Source organism: Theropithecus gelada, chromosome 4, assembly GCF_003255815.1.
Source record: "Theropithecus gelada isolate Dixy chromosome 4, Tgel_1.0, whole genome shotgun sequence".
Classification (NCBI taxonomy): domain Eukaryota; kingdom Metazoa; phylum Chordata; class Mammalia; order Primates; family Cercopithecidae; genus Theropithecus; species Theropithecus gelada.
In genome coordinates, this window is record NC_037671.1 from 87,963,030 (window position 1) to 87,979,298 (window position 16,269).

Here is a 16,269-nt window from a genome sequence, read left to right on the forward strand (position 1 = left end):
GGGGGGGGGGGGGGGGGGGGGGGGGGGGGGAGGGAGAGAGAGAAGAGAAAGAAAGAAAAGAGAAAGAAAGAAGGAAAGAAAGAAAGAGAAAAGAGAGAGAGAGAGAAAGAGAAAGAAAATGTTATTAAACCAGGATAATCAGATGGGCACAGTGACTCAAGTGCTGTAATCCCAACACTTTGGGAGACTGAGGCAGGTGGATCACTTGAGGTCAGGAGTTCGAGACCGCCAGGTCAACATAGTGAAACCTCATCTCTACTAAAAATACAAAAATTAGCCAGGCATGGCAGTGGGCTTCTATAGTCTCAGCTACTCAGGAGGCTGAAGCAGGAGAATCACTGGAACCAGGGAGGTGGAGGGCCCAGTGAGCCAAAACTATGCCACTGCACTCCAGCCTGAGTGACAAAGAGAGACTCTGTCTCAAAAAAACAAAAAATCAAGATAATGGCTGGGTGCCGTGGCTCACACCTGTAATCCCAGCACTTTGTGAGGCCAAGGCAGGTGGATTACTTGAGGTCAGGAATTCAAGACCAGCCTGGCCAACTTAGTGAAACCCCATCTCTACTAAAAATACAAAAAAATCAGCCAGGTGTAGTGGTGGGCGCCTGTAATCCCAGCTACTTGGGAGGCTGAGACAGGAGAATCGCTTGAACCCAGGAGGCGGAGGTTGCAGTAAGCTGAGATCGCAACACTGCACTCCAGCCTGGGTGACAAAGTAAGACTCTGTCTCAAAAAAATAAAAATAAATAAATAAGATAATCATATTTTCTCTCCGAATTGTCCTGTTGGCTTTCATATCCCTGTCAAAGCTATCGTTCCTCTCTAAGTCAACTAGATTTGGAAACCTGGGAGCCACCCTTTTACTCTTCTCTCTTCTCACCTCTCCTGACCCTCATCTTTTCTACCCTGTCTGGTCTCCCAGCTTGACCAATGTCACCAGTTACCAGGACTCAGGTTTTTATTCCGAGGTCCACGTTTCCATTTCCTCTGAACTATCTTAGTCCAAGTCCCCAAGTGCCCACAGCTGAGTTAGTACCATTTGCCTCACTGCCTCCAGTCTATATTTGTAGGAGTTTCAAGCTTTTTGCCCAGAGTCAGGTAAGTAAAGGAGCAAAATGAGCTGGGTGAGCACAGGTCTTATTTTAAGAGGGTATTCTCTACTCAGCTTCAGCCAATTGTTGCTCCACCAGAGATCAATGAGACCAATAGAAATTCCGTTTTCCAGCTGAGCATACTGGCTCACACCTGTAATTGCAGCACTTTGGGAGGCCAAGGCAGGAAAATCATTTGAGCCCAGGAATTCAAGACCAGCCTGGGCAACACAGAGAGACCCCATTTCTTTTTTGTAAAGCTACGTAAACTACTTTTTTGTAATATTTTTAAAAATTAGAAAAAAAAATTAGCCAGGCATGATGGCACATGACTATAGTCACAGCTACTCAGTAGACTGAGGTGAGAGGATCACTTAAGCCCAGGAGGTCAAAGCTACAGTGAGCTATGATTGAGCCCCTGCACTCCAGCCAGGGTGACAAAGTGAGACCCTGTCAGAAAGAAAAGAAAAGAAAAGAAAAGAAAAAAGAGAAGAGAAGAGAAGAGAAAAGGGAAGGGAAAGGAAGGGAGAAAGGGAGGGGAGGGAAGGAGGGAGAGAGGGAAGGAGGGAGGGAGGGAAGGAAAGAAAGGGGAGGGAGGGAGGGAGGGAGGGAGGAAGGAAGGAAGGAAGGAAGGAAGGAAGGAAGGAAGGAAGGAAGGAATTCAATTTTCCAAGAGAAGTCAGAAATTCCTAGAGTTGCCCTAGGATTCTTACTTCAAGTTGCCCTGGGTTTCTTGTTTTCATTCCCGAAACAATCTCAACCTCCTAAAACTACCACATTGTCCTGGCCAATTCTATCAATGCTTTGTCTGTCCACAGTTCCTGAAATGGACCTCAGTGGTTCTTTATAGACAGGTGCCTCACCATCCTGGCCAGAAGCCACACAGGACAGGTCTAGTAAGAGAGTGCTGCTGAATGTAGATGATATTGACTAACTATCCAATTATCCTGTCTCGACCAATCCGTACTGAACGAATCAGCTTCCCTCTCTCTGGAATTTGAACTTTAGGTAAACAGAGAACTAGGTGGTAGTGATAGTAGAAGTAGAAATACACAAAAAGAACAAACAGAAAGAGCCGTTGAGTCTTTTACAGTAAGGCTTAACAAACATTTGCTAAGAAGTAACAAATAACCTAGTAATTAAGGCTGTATTGGATCTTGAATCAATTTTGAGTTTCCAAATGTCATTTCAAGTCAGTCGGGTACTACATCATAATTCTTGTTCCTTCCATGAGTTCTGGGTATGAAGGTTTTCCTGGTATCCTATGAGGCCTGGTATGTGGTCAGTCTTCTTGTCTTCCTTATGTCTATGTGTGCATATCCTTAAAACAACCCATTACTTTAGGTAACCCAAGTTAATTCTTGCAATGAAGAAAAAATAATGTAAACAATAATCTCTCTCTCTCCCTCTCTCTTTTTTTGTTTTTCTTTTGAGACGGAGTCTCACTGTATCGCCCAGGCTGGAGTGCAGTGGCGTGATCTCAGCTCACTGCAACTTCTGCCTCCTGGGTTCAAGCGATTCTCCTGCCTCAGGCTCCTGAGTAGCTGGGATTACAGGTGTCCGCCACCATGCCCGGCTAATTTTTGTATTTTTAGTAGAGAGAGGGTTTCACCATGTTGGCCAGGCTGGCCTCGAGCTCCTGACCTCAGGTGATCCACCCACCTCAGCTGCCCAAAGTGCTGGGATTAGAGGTGTGAGCCACCGTGCCTGGCCTCCTGTGTCCTATCTATACTTTATAATAAACCAGTAAATGTATGTGTTTCCCTGAGTTCTGTGATCTGTTTTAGCAAATTAATCTAACTCTAGAAGAGGGTAGAGGGAAGCCTGGCACAGTGGCTCATACCTGTAATCCCAGCACTTTGGGAGACCGAGGCAGGAAGACTACTTGAGCCTATGAGTTTGAGACCAGCCTGAGAACAAAGTGAGACCCCACCTCCACAAAAAATTTTAAAATTAGCCTGAAGTAGTGGCACACGCCTATAGTCCCAGCTACTCAGGAGGCTGAGGTGGGAGGATTGCTTGAGCCCAGGAAGTCAAGACTGCAGTGAGCTATGATAGTACCAGTGCACTCCTGCCTGGGTGAAAGAGCAAGACCCTGTGTCAAAAATAAATAAATAAATAAAGTATAGGTGACAACCTACTACTTGTCATTGGTGTCTGAAGTGGCGGCAGTCTTGTGGGACTGAGCCCTTAACCTATGGGATCTGACTCTAACTCCAGGTAGACAGTGTCAGAATTAAATTGAATGATAGATATAGGACACTCAGTTGTTGTCCCCTAAAGTGCTTGGTGTGTGAGGGAAAACTCCATGCATCTGGTCACAGAAGTGTGCTGTGTTGATTGTTGTGAGTGTGTGAGTGGAGAGTAGGAAAAATACTTTCCTATCTCAAGTCTCATGAGGAAGAATCCAATGTTGATCCCTGATGCCCAGATTTTGCTTTTTCTTCATTTAAAGAAATGAAAATTTCTTATAGAATAGAATAGTTCACTTCATGTCTTGGGTCAGAGAAAGGCCAAGATAAGTATGGAACATCTTGTTATGGAGATAAGGCAAAAATGTTTTTTTAAATATTTGGGAGAAGTGCTAAAGAGATAATAGTGCAGGAGGATAAAAGGAAAAATTAGTTGGGCAGACAGCTAAAGCTAGTCTTTGGTAAAATTCTTTTAAACAGAAAGACAGCCTGAGAAATCAAGCTACAGGCACCAATATAGCAGCCTGGGGAAAAACTCAGGTTGCAACTGCACAGAAAAGAAAGCAAGGCCCAACGCAGAAGCCTTTGTTTTGGTGTAGTCAGTGACTCCCAGGAAAAAGTTTCCTCCCCTTTTCAGGCATGTACACGGTGGGCTCCAGGGGAACTTGTACAGAGAGTAGGGGTGCTTACCCAAAACATATCCACAGTTGCACAAACAAGAGAAGCTGTGCTTTGTGTTTGACTAAAGACATGTCTACAGCTGCACAGATAAGGGGAGTTACACAGACAGCTTCACATATAAGGGAAGTTACACAAACAGCTACAGAGAAGAGGTGAGTTTCTTATAAAAGCTTTGTATTCAACTGTAAAAATGGCAACCCACTCAGACTCCCTCTCCGCTGTCTTTTAAACTTTTGCTCCCACCTCACTCTTGGTGGCCATGTTCCTTAATTTTCTTGGTTGTGAGACAAAGAGCTCGGGTAATACTTCAGGCAACAAAACTGCTACAATAGAAATATCTTGGTTTTCACTGGCTACACCCTAAGGTTTGAGCAAAAAAAGGAAAATGATTATGGATAATTAAAACTATTTGAATCTATTAAAGTCCATAATGATTCTCCAAAGGAAAAATTTAGTAATAAACAGTTTGACTATAAAAGATAGTGAATGTGATAATATAGATGTTAATTTTTTTTAAGTTGCAGAAATAAAGTTATACGTGTGGATGATTTTTTTTTTTAATCTAAAGCGTATATTAGTTTATAAAGCACAGACATAACTTTCATTGTGAAAGAAGGGAGAGAAGAATAGTGGGAAGTGAGAATCAGTCAAGCAGTCCTGGGGAAACAATTAACCATACCAAGAACAGAAAGAACTGTTCCACAGCATCTGTCACACCTACCAGCCAGGCAGAATGGAGATCCAATAGTCAGTCAGCACCAGAGTCACACAGGACCATGTAGAAACAGAATTCAATAGTGTGTTTCAAGATGAAGATTTGCCAAATCAAATGCCCTGAAGAAGACAGCTAACCGTGCACATTCTATCCCTGTCTCATGCAAGATGAACCCTTTCAATTTGTTATTAATTATAACAAATTAATGAGGCAAAATCAGTCTGCAAAAATGATTAACAGGCCAGGTCAATATATAATGATAAGAAACTAGGTTCTGCAAGGCTAGTCAACTGAAACTTAAAAAATACACTGTATTTCAGGGAGAGGCATCAAGTTACTAGAAATTAAAAGTTCTGCAGGGCCAGGGGCATTGACTTGTGTTAGTGCTTTGGGAGATACAGGTGGGAGAAATGCTTGAGGCTAGAAGCTCAAGACCAGCCTGGGCAACATAGCAAGACTCTGTCTCTATAAAAAATTTAAAAATTAGCTAGGTGTGGTGGCAGTTGCCTGTAGTCCCAGCTACTCAGGAACCTGAGGTGGTAGGGTTCCTTGAGCCCAGGAGTTTGATACAGTGAGCTATGATCGTGCCACTGCACTCCAGCCTGGTCAACAGAGCAAGACCCTATCTCCGTAAACTAAATAAATAAATAAATACATTCTGCAAATGGCAAGGATTTTTAAAATCTTGATCAATGTATACAATGAGAGCAAGGCTCTGGTAAGGAAGGCATAACGGAGACTGTTACCCAGCTAAGATGCAATTGGTTAAACATTAGCTGGTCTAAATAACATGCTTTCTCTATTCTTTTCTTTTTTTTGAAACAGGGTCTCACTCTGTCACTCAGGCTAGACTGCAGTGGCGCAATTATGGCTCCCTGTAGCCTTCACCTCCTGGGCTCAAGCCATCCTTTCACCTCAGTCTCCTGAGTAGCTGGGATGGCAGGGGGGCACCACCACATCCAGCTAATTTTTGTGGGTTTTGCCATGTTGCCCAGGCTGGTCTCAAATTCTTGAGCTCAAGCGATCCTCCCACCTCAGCCTCCCAAAGTCCTGGGATTACAGGCGTGAGCCAACACAGCCGGCCATAACATACTTTTTCTTTTGATTTTATATCGAGGATGAAATAGAATCAAATGTCCATCATTATTATTGTATCCTAAGGCTGCCATTAGTCCTTTTGACACCTTTATACCAATAAGCAAAAGACACCTGTCATAATCCATTCTGGCTGCTATAACAAAATATCATAAACTGGGTAGATAACAAACAACAGAGATTTATTTCTCACACTTCCAGAGGCCGGGATGTTCAAGATCAGGGTGCCAGCTGGTCGGGTTCTGGTGCGGTCCTTCTTCTGGGTTGCAGACTGCAGACTTCTTGCTGTGTCCTCAATGGTACAAGGAGGAGGGGCCTCTGTGGCCTCTAATCATATGCATGAGGGCTCCAACCTGATGACCTAATCACTCCCCAAAGACCCCACATCCTAATACTATCACATTGGTTATTAGGTTTCAACATATGAGTACAGGGAAGACACAAACATTCAAATCATAGCAATGCCCAGGTGGCCCCAGCCCCTGGGAAGACGGCTTCAAGAGCAGAGTCAAAGCTCTATTTCAGCTCCCCCTTGACTCTTTGGCCAGGCACCCTCATGCAAATTATAACCTGTATAAACCTGTAACCCCAGAGAGGTATAAGTATAGGGATAATGGAGACATTAATTTCAATCTATGGTAACACACTTTATAAGCACTCCAAGTGTCATAAATTTGTCATTATTGTGAAAATTTGTGCATATTTTGCTTTTTAACACAAATTTTACATTTGTATTTGAACTCTTCAGAGTACATTATAAGTTTTGTAATCAATGCTGAAATGTTAGGAAAATTTTTATTTGCTAAACAAAAACATTTTGATTTCCTGGTTGTTTTATGTTTAGAAGACTATTATTTTATAAATTTGAAAGATTAATAATTTGAGCATTAAGCAAAACAGAAGGCCAGGTGCGGTGGCTCACGCCTATAATCCCAACACTTTGGGAAGCTGAGGTGGGTTAATCACCTGAGGTCAGGAGTTTGAGACCAGCCTGGCCAACATGGTGAAACCCCATCTCTACTAAAAATACAAAAAATGGCCAGGCGTGGTGACGTGCACCTGTAATCCCAGCTACTCAGGAGGCTGGGATAGGAGAATCGCTAGAACCTGGGAGGCAGAGGTTGCAGTGAGCCGAGATCATGCCACTACACTCCAGCCTGGGTGACAGAGCGAGACACTGTCTTAAAAAAAAAAGCAAAATAGAAGTTGGATTAAGTGTTCCTCTTTTCACACAGGTGTCCCTCACACCTTAGACATTACAGATCTAAGCAACAGACCGGGTGAGTGGCTCAGGCCTGTAATCCCAGCACTTTGGGAGGCCAGAGTGGGTGGATCACTTGAACTCAGGAGTTCGACACCAGCCTGGGTAACATGGCAAAAACCTGTCTCTACCAAACATGCACACACACAAATTAGCAGACACGGTGGCATGCGCCAGCTAGGGAGGATGAGGTGGGAGAATCTCCTGAACACCAGAGGTGGAGGCCGCAGTGAGTTGTTATTGCGCCACTGCACTCCAGCCTGGGTGACAGAGTGAAGCCCTGTCTCGAAAAAGAAAAAGAAAACAAATCGAAGTAATAATAGGTAGAGAAAATGGTAATAAAGCCTATATTAAAGAGGAAAAAAATGACATTCGGGGTAGGAGGAAAGAAAAATGATATTTCACACAGACAGAGGGAGAGAAAGAGGACAGAAGTAAAATACATGAGAGACAAAGGAAGATAGAAGAGAGGGAAGTGGAATTTGGAGTTCTGCTTAGTGTTAATGCGGGTAAGCTGCTTATTTCATAAACGGGCATTACCTCTTTTTTCTGCTCTTTAATACCTGGTTTACTTTCCAATCTTTTATTTTTCTTCTAACTCCTCTAAAGATTAGCTTAACAGGCCGGGCGCGGTGGCTCAAGCCTGTAATCCCAGCACTTTGGGAGGCCGAGACGGGTGGATCACGAGGTCAGAAGATCGAGACCATCCTGGCGAACACGGTGAAACCCCGTCTCTACTAAAAAATACAAAAAACTAGCCGGGCGAGATGGCGGGCGCCTGTAGTCCCAGTTACTTGGGAGGCTGAGGCAGGAGAATGGCGTAAACCCGGGAGGCGGAGCTTGCAGTGAGCTGAGATCCGGCCACTGCACTCCAGCCCGGGCGACAGAGCGAGACTCCGTCTCACAAAAAAAAAAAAAAAAAAAGATTAGCTTAACAAAAATAAAACCAAGATGTACATACTGGAACAAAAAGCTTCAAAAACTCTGAGAGTCCTCCTAAAATTTCCTTTACCCTTGGAATATCTTGTTACCTCCAAGATTGGCCTTTTGGGCCCAAGCAAAAGGATATGTTTTTTTTTTTTTCTTTTTCTGAGATGAAGTCTTGCTCTGTCACCCAGGCTAGACTGCAGTGGCATGATCTCAGATCACTGCAACCTCTACCTCCCAGGTTCAAGTGATTCTTCTGCCTCCGCCTTCCAAATAGCTGGGACTACAGGCATGCACCACCACGCCTGGCTAATTTTTGTATTTTTAGTAGAGATAGGGTTTTGTCATGTTGGCCAGGCTGGTCTCCAACTCCAGACCTCAAGTGATCCATCCACCTTGCCCTCCGTGAGCCACTGCACCCAGGCTGATCTTTTTCCTTTATATCATATAGCACAGCTAACACTATATGTTTAAACCTATAACACTTAGGTTTAAACAGTAAAGTTAGACATTACTAAAGACTAAGAGTTTACAAAGACTACACACACAGAGTAACATTAAATCCAATCATCTAGTTTATAACACCTCAACTGCTCTCTTCTGGTGCCCCATTTCAGCTCCCATTCTGTTTCTTAGTGGTGGGCAGCATTTTAGCAATTTCAGCATCCATCACCCAGGTGGTCACAGCTACAAGGTTACTTTTCTAACAGTACAGAACCCAGGGCAAACATGAAGCCTACCCTTAAGGCCTCAAAATGATAAGTTATACACATAATTACTCCAACATTCACCCAAGAAATACACATAGACAATAATAAGTATCTTTGACCAAGGGCCCCACAGAGCTGGCTACCAATGACCAGGTCCCTGAAGGGTAAATTATTCTCCAGGACAGTATGATATTATCCCCAGATAAAGTCAAGCCTAAAAACCATGGGATATAGTGAAAAGAACATTGGAGTAGGCATCAGGAGTTTGAGTTATTCCTACCTCATTGGGTGACCCGCCCACACACGTTACTATATATTTAGATTTATTTACGTCATACGTTAAATAGGACCTGTCTTTATCTACTTTAAAGTGCTAGAGTAAGAATAAAATGAGATGACAGATGGAAAGTACCTTGAAAAAGTAGATTCTTTTGCAGCTCTGGATGTACATGATTCCCACTCATCCAATGAACATGAGCACTTACTATGTATTACATGTTGCAGAAACAAAAATGAGTAAAATTCAGCAATTGGAATGAAATGTAGTTTTTTTGTTTGTTTTTTGAGACGGAGTATCACTCTGTTGCCCAGGCTGGAGTGCAGTGGCATGATCTCGGCTCACTGCAACCTCTACCTCCCAGGTTCAAACGATCCTCCTGCCTCAGCCCCCCTAGCAGCTGGAATTACAGGCACACGCCACTATGCCCGGTTAATTTTTGTATTTTTAGTAGAGACAGGGTTTCGCCATGTTGGCCAGGCTGGTCTCAAACTCCTGACCTTAGGTGACCCACCCGCCTTGGCCTCCCAAAGTGCTGGGATTGCAGGCATGAGTCACCACGCCCGGCCTGAAACCTGGTTTTAAAAGCTTATAAGGTTGACTGGGTTTGCTGGCTCACTCCTGTAATCCCATTACTTTGGGAGGCAGAGACAGGCAGATCGCTTGAGCTCAGGAGTTCGAGATCAGCCTGGGCAACATGGTGAAACACTGCCTCTACTAAAAACACAAAAAATTAGCCAGGAGTCGGGGTGTGTGCCTGTGGTCCCAGCTACTCAGTGGCATGGGGGACTGGGGTTGGAGGATCGCTTGAGCCTGGGAGGCGGTCATTGCAGTAATCCGAGATCATGCCATTGCACTCCAATCGGAGTGTCAGAAAGAAACCCTGTCTCAAGAAAAAAAAAAAGTTTATAAAGTGATTGGGAAGCATTTTTCCGGATATTCAATCTGTCCATCAATCATAAAACGTTTCATTGCTTACTAACTGCTTACTTCTCCAAAGCTGAAAACTAGTGGAGAGGCGGTGAGGATACATAAGTGTAAGATTACTGTGGTCTTCTAATAACATAGAATCTAGTGTGGCAGGGCTGGGTGCAGTGGCTCACGCCTGTTATCACAGCACTTTGGGAGGCCGAGGCGGGTGGATTACGACGTCAGAAGATCAAGACCATTCTGGCCAATACCGCGAAACCTCGTCTCTACTAAAAAATACCGAAATTAACTGGGTGTGGTGGCGCGTGCCTGTAATCCCAGCTACTTGGAGGCTGAGGCAGGGGAATAGCTTGAACCAGGGAGCGGGAGGTTGCAGTGAGCCAAGATGGCGCTACTGCACTCCAGCCTGGCCACAGAGCGAGACTCAAAAAAAAAAAAAAAAAAAAAAAAATTAAAACGTTTGTCTTGCCGTACCTGGACTGGAGATCAAATTCTGATGTTAACTTACCGTTTGATCTTTGACAAGTCCTTTAGCCTTTCTAAGCCTGTTTCCCCAGCTGTAAAATGGGGATAAAATATAGTAGTGTCCCTCTAAAAAGAAGCTGAGGCAAAATTAGGCCAAGCTTGAGGACCGCAACCCAGGACCACAGATTCAAGCTGCCCTGAATATACACTCGGATTAGCAAGTTACAAGTAAGTTTCTAAAGGAAAAGAGGCAGCTCCTAAATTGTTTACCATGAATGTGTATGTTTACCATACAATATCATGGGCTCTTGACTAGCTATACATTCTTTGTTACCTTAAATTCCAGAAACATAAAGATAATGCGTAGGCAGCTAAACAGGAACAAAATGCCTTTAAACAATTGCCCCAGGCATTAGTAGTGAAATGGATAGAATGACAGCCTGCCTACTTTGCAGAGCTGAGGTCTGATCTGTTTTTCTTAGTACCTATTCATAAGGGTTGTTGTGAGGTTAAAGTGAGACAATTTATGTAAATAACAGTTCCTGGAACATAAATGCTTGACAAATTATGGCCACAATTCTTTTCTGTGGTTGAGCAGTGCGGGGAGATCATGAGAAATTTCTATCTACACGCAGCTAACAAAATACTCTGTATATTGCAGAGCTGTTTCACTTTCTCCCTTTGAGATGCAAGCCGGACTGCCGCCTCCTCAAGTAACCAGGCACAATGTTGCGATCCCAAAGTCTCACAATCCTTCAACTATGAAGTTAGTAAAAACTCCAGCTTCCATTTATGGATTTACGCAGAACTTTTTATACATTGAGGGACTAATTCAATCAGTAAGTCGCTTTTTTACTCTGATCACCGGGACTAATAAGCAGCGATGCCGAACCAAGTAAACGAAAGAATCGTGAGCCACACTTCAGTAGATATAATTTAAATGTAGACTGATTTTCTCCACGATTGCTAGGGAAGATATCCTTACAGCGTACTTAGAAATCTTTATTTTAAAATGATAACGCTGTTATGTTGGGCTGAAAATAAAACGGATACTTCCCCAAGGTCAGCAGCGGAGGCGGCAACCGTGGCCTTGCCAGAGTCGTCCCCCCCTTCCCCGCCCCCGTTCTTCCTGCCGCCCTCCCCCTGCCCCCTCCCTACCCCACCCCCATCAACAAACTCCGCCGGGACCTTTCAATCCCACCACTCCCTAGCCGGGCGAAGCGCGGGGGAGGGTAAGGAGGGTGGGGCGGAAACCCAATTTCATTGTTCGCGGGACCGACTCTTCCCGAAAGAGCTCCCTGGCAGCGCCTGCGCAGTGCGCGCTCTTTGTGCCAGGCTGCAGCAAGCTGGTTGTTTGTGTGTGTCTACCCAAAGCGGCGGAGGCGGAGCTAGGGGGCGTGGCCTGCCTTGTCGCACTCTGATTGGGCTTTCGCAGGGAAGTGGGCGGGCGCGGGGCGGAGCTTCCGATAACAACACTCGGAGCTGGGGCTGTGGCTATTTGTTGCTGCGCCGCCACCGCCCGAGTCATGTTCCGCGATCTTCTCTGGCTCTCCTAGCAGCATCCATCGCCGTCACCCTATTTTCACTGGCTTCACCTCCTTCTCTCCTCGTTGCTGAGCGACAAGCTTCCTAGCGCTATGACCGTCGTCTCCGTCCCGCAGCGGGAGCCGCTCGTCCTGGGTGGCCGCCTTGCGCCGCTTGGCTTTTCCTCCCGCGGTTACTTCGGGGCCCTCCCGATGGTGACCACGGCTCCGCCTCCTTTACCCCGGATCCCGGACCCCCGGGCACTGCCCCCGACCCTCTTCCTCCCTCACTTCTTAGGGGGAGATGGCCCGTGTCTGACCCCGCAGCCTCGCGCTCCAGCAGCTCTGCCCAACCGCAGCCTCGCCGTGGCGGGAGGCACCCCTCGGGCAGCGCCGAAGAAGCGGCGAAAGAAGAAGGTGCGGGCCAGCCCCGCAGGGCAGCTGCCCAGCCGCTTCCACCAGTACCAGCAGCACCGGCCGAGTCTGGAGGGCGGCCGGAGCCCGGCGACCGGCCCGAGCGGAGCAGCGCAGGAGGTTCCGGGCCCGGCCGCCGCCTTGGCCCCGAGTCCTGCAGCCGCAACCCGCACGGAGGGAGCCAGCCCCGACCTTGCCCCGTTGCGGCCCGCGGCTCCCGGCCAAACCCCGCTCAGGAAAGAAGTAAGGGCTGCCAGCGGGCCTTTGGGGAGTCGGGCCCTTAGACGGTCGCGGCTGAGCTCTGGGGCTGCAGGTCCTGCACCGGGGGGTCGGACGGGTGGGGGCGGGGTGGGGGGCGGCTGTTTACTCGGGAGGGAAGTTTCCGTGACGCCCTCTCCATTCTTGCTTTGGGGGAAGAAGGGGGAAGGGGAGGCATGCGCTGGTGCTTCTGATTGGCTCCCAGGAGTCGGCCAATGAGAAGCGCCGCTGCGCCCCAGCAACAGCCCCGATTTAGAAGGCTGGCGGCGTTCCAGGGGGTTTCGGCGTTCCGGGCGCGCGGCGATGTGGGGGCAGGGACGGGGCCCGCGGGAGGGCTGACGTCAGCGCGCGCTACGTGCCCGGCGCTACGGCGCCCATGAAGGAGGCGAGGCCGGGTGTGGGCGGCCAGGGAAGGACTGGGCCCCGCTATCGGCCTCCCGGCTGTCGAGAGCCCCAGTCCTAATCGGTGAAACGCGGAGACGGATTCTGACGTCCCGCCGTGGGGGGTGGAGTGGGCTCTGAGCAGCTTGGTTTCGTTTGGAGTTGTGCCGAAATATGAGGTGCCCCGTGTGGGACGCGCAGTCCAGCTGGGGCTCTGCCCGCCGCGGGCTTGACCTACTTAATGGTTCCTTCTAAGTCGGAGTTGGCAGGAGCCGCACAAAACTGATTTTATTACCGTTGCCACTGTGTACTTCGTGTTAGTGTGTCCAGAAGAAGTTTTCAGAAGAGTTAGCGACTGCTGATTGCAGTGCTATTGGATTAGAATAAAATGGATAGAAGTTTAAATGGGATTAAGTCTACGAAATGATTTCAAAGTCTTGTCAAAATAACGTTTGATGGACTTAAGTTCAGTGACTCTTTTCGAAATAATGAAATGAAAAAGTTCCCGCTATTTAGTGAAGAATGTTGCATTGAATTAGAGATTTGCAGTTTGTCTGAGCCCTTGGGAAAAAATTACTAAATTTGCCTACCGTGTTTAACTTACCTTCTCAATGTCTCCCACCTTTTAAAATTACACGACTTTTGAAATATCCGTGATTACCTAAAAGCTTTTGTGCCTGTTTCCTGGCCTGTTTTCTAGAACAGCTGCTAACCAGAGAGCTCTGGCAGTGAACCTTACAGACGTGGAAAGTTGTGCTCTACTTTCGTGTCGTGTCTTGCTTACTACCGCGTTACAAGCGTTGGTAGTGCGGTGATCTAGTGGATTACGTTATGATTCTCCATCTGGCCAAGACTCTTATAAGGCCCACCTAAGTTAGGAAAGATTAAGATCAGTGAAGCAGCGTTCTTGAAGCAGTTACTAAACCAGGAAGTGGGGGGTACACAGCAAACATTGTTTCTGGCACTGATATTTGGAAGAGAGCTCATTAGTCTAACAAAGTTGTAGAAAGGTCGGCTTGGTTATTTCAGATTTTTTTAGTTTGACATTTTAGAACTGGTTCACGTTGCATACTGGTAACTAGCAGTGGTGATTAACTGCATTTTTAGTGGCAAACAAGAGTGAACTTAAAAGTCAAGGGAAATTTAAGGTTTTTTGTTTTTTTTTCTTGAGACAGAGTCAGTTTCTATCGCACTCCAGGCTGGAATGGAGTGGCACGATGGATCTCTGCTCACTGCAGCCTCCCCATCCCAGGCTCAAGGGATCCCGCCTCAGCCAGCCTCCCAAGGCACGTGCTACCACGCCGGGCTTATTTTTATATTTGTAGTAGACATGGGGTTTTGCTGTGTTGCCCAGGCTGGTCTCGAACTCCTTGAGCTCAAGCGATCCCCTTGCCTTGACCTCCCAAAGTGCTGGGATTACAGGCGTGAGCCACCCTGCCCAATTAAAGTTTTTGTAATTTCAGCTTTTATTTTATTTATCCAGGAGGTACTTGTGCAGGTTTGTTACATGGGTATATTTCGTGATGCTGAGGTTTGGAGTATGAATGATCCCATTCCAGGTAGTGAGCATAGTACCCAATAGGTCCCCTCCCCTTCTAGTAGTGCCTAGTGTCTGTTGTCGTTCCCCATTTTATATCCATGTTGTACCCAATGTTTAGCTCCCAAATTCACTTACGAGTGAGAACTTGTGATACTTGTTTTTCTGTTTCTGCATTAATTCGTCTAGGGTCATGGTCCCCAACTACATATGTATTGCTACGAAGAACATAATTTTGTTCTTTTCTATGGCTGTGGGCAAACTTAAACACAACAAAACTAGATATGTGATATGAGGTTCATAACTGATTTTTATCTAGAAACTATATTTACTTTTGTGTTCTTGTCTTTGTAGGTTTTAAAATCAAAGATGGGAAAATCGGAGAAAATTGCCCTTCCCCACGGCCAGCTTGTTCATGGTATACACTTGTATGAGCAACCAAAGATAAACAGACAGAAAAGCAAATATAACTTGCCACTAACCAAGATCACCTCTGCAAAAAGAAATGAAAACAGCTTTTGGCAGGATTCTGTTTCATCTGACAGAATTCAGAAGCAGGAAAAAAAGCCTTTTAAAAATACCGAGAACATTAAAAATTCGCATTTGAAGAAATCAGCATTTCTAACTGAAGTGAACCAAAAGGAAAATTATGCTGGGGCAAAGTTTAGTGATCCACCTTCTCCTAGTGTTCTTCCAAAGCCTCCTAGTCACTGGATGGGAAGCACTGTTGAAAATTCCAACCAAAACAGGGAGCTGATGGCAGTACACTTAAAAACGCTCCTGAAAGTTCAAACTTAGATTTCAGATTTCAGTATGTGTGTAAAACATTTTTCCCATATCCCTGGACTCTTGAGAAAATTGGTACAGAAATGGAAATTTGCCTTGTTGCAACATACAATTGCAAAAGATGAGTTTAAAAAATTACATACAAACAGCTTGTATTATATTTTATATTTTGTAAATACTGTATACCATGTATTATGTGTATATTGTTCATACTTGAGAGGTATATTATAGTTTTGTTATGAAAGTATGTATTTTGCCCTGCCCACATTGCAGGTGTTTTGTATATATACAATGGAGAAATTTTAAGTGTGTGCTAAGGCACATGGAAGACCGATTTTATTTGCACAAGGTACTGAGATTTTTTTCAAGAAACAGCTGTCAAATCTCAAGGTGAAGATCTAAATGTGAACAGTTTACTAATGCACTACTGAAGTTTAAATCTGTGGCACAATCAATGTAAGCATGGGGTTTGTTTCCCTAAATTGATTTCTAATTTGAAATTACTGAACAACTCCTATTCCCATTTTTGCCAAACTCAATTTCTGGTTTTGGTATATATCCATTCCAGCTTAATGCCTCTAATTTTAATGCCAACAAAATTGGTTGTAATCAAATTTTAAAATAATAATAATTTGGCCCCCCCTTTTAAAATAGTCTTGACTCTTTGTGTGTGGCTTTCTCATGTTTGAATGTGTGACTAGATGATTTTGTGTGGTTGGATTTTTTTAACTTCTACTCATACTGGCTGAATGTGAGCCGCCATGCCTGGCCATCATCTACATTTTCTTACCAGGAACAGCATTGAGGTTTTTGGGCATAGTACTGGACTACTCTAGAAGCTGAGACAGGAAGATCTCTTGAGCCTGAGAGGTGGAGGTTTCAGTGAGGTAGGACCAGGCCACTCCAGCCTGGGTAACAGACACAGTCTCAAAAAAAAAAAAGGCCAAGAGGAAGTAAGGGAGACAGATTTTGAGTGGCATGTTAAGCAATCAGGTCAAGTAAAGAAGATGGAAGATAAAAAGGAAC

The 16,269-nt window shown here is 45.4% G+C and overlaps 1 protein-coding gene across 1 annotated transcript; it reads left to right on the forward strand.

Annotated features, from left to right (window-relative positions):
• Positions 1-11,273: 11,273 nt before the first annotated feature.
• On the forward strand, positions 11,274-15,894 carry PNRC1 (proline rich nuclear receptor coactivator 1). The gene is made up of 2 exons (XM_025381997.1): positions 11,274-12,524; positions 14,812-15,894. Exons 1-2 carry the CDS (start codon positions 11,982-11,984, stop codon positions 15,253-15,255), a joined length of 987 nt encoding a protein of 328 aa, XP_025237782.1. The 5' UTR covers positions 11,274-11,981; the 3' UTR covers positions 15,256-15,894.
• The last annotated feature ends 375 nt before the right edge of the window (positions 15,895-16,269 follow it).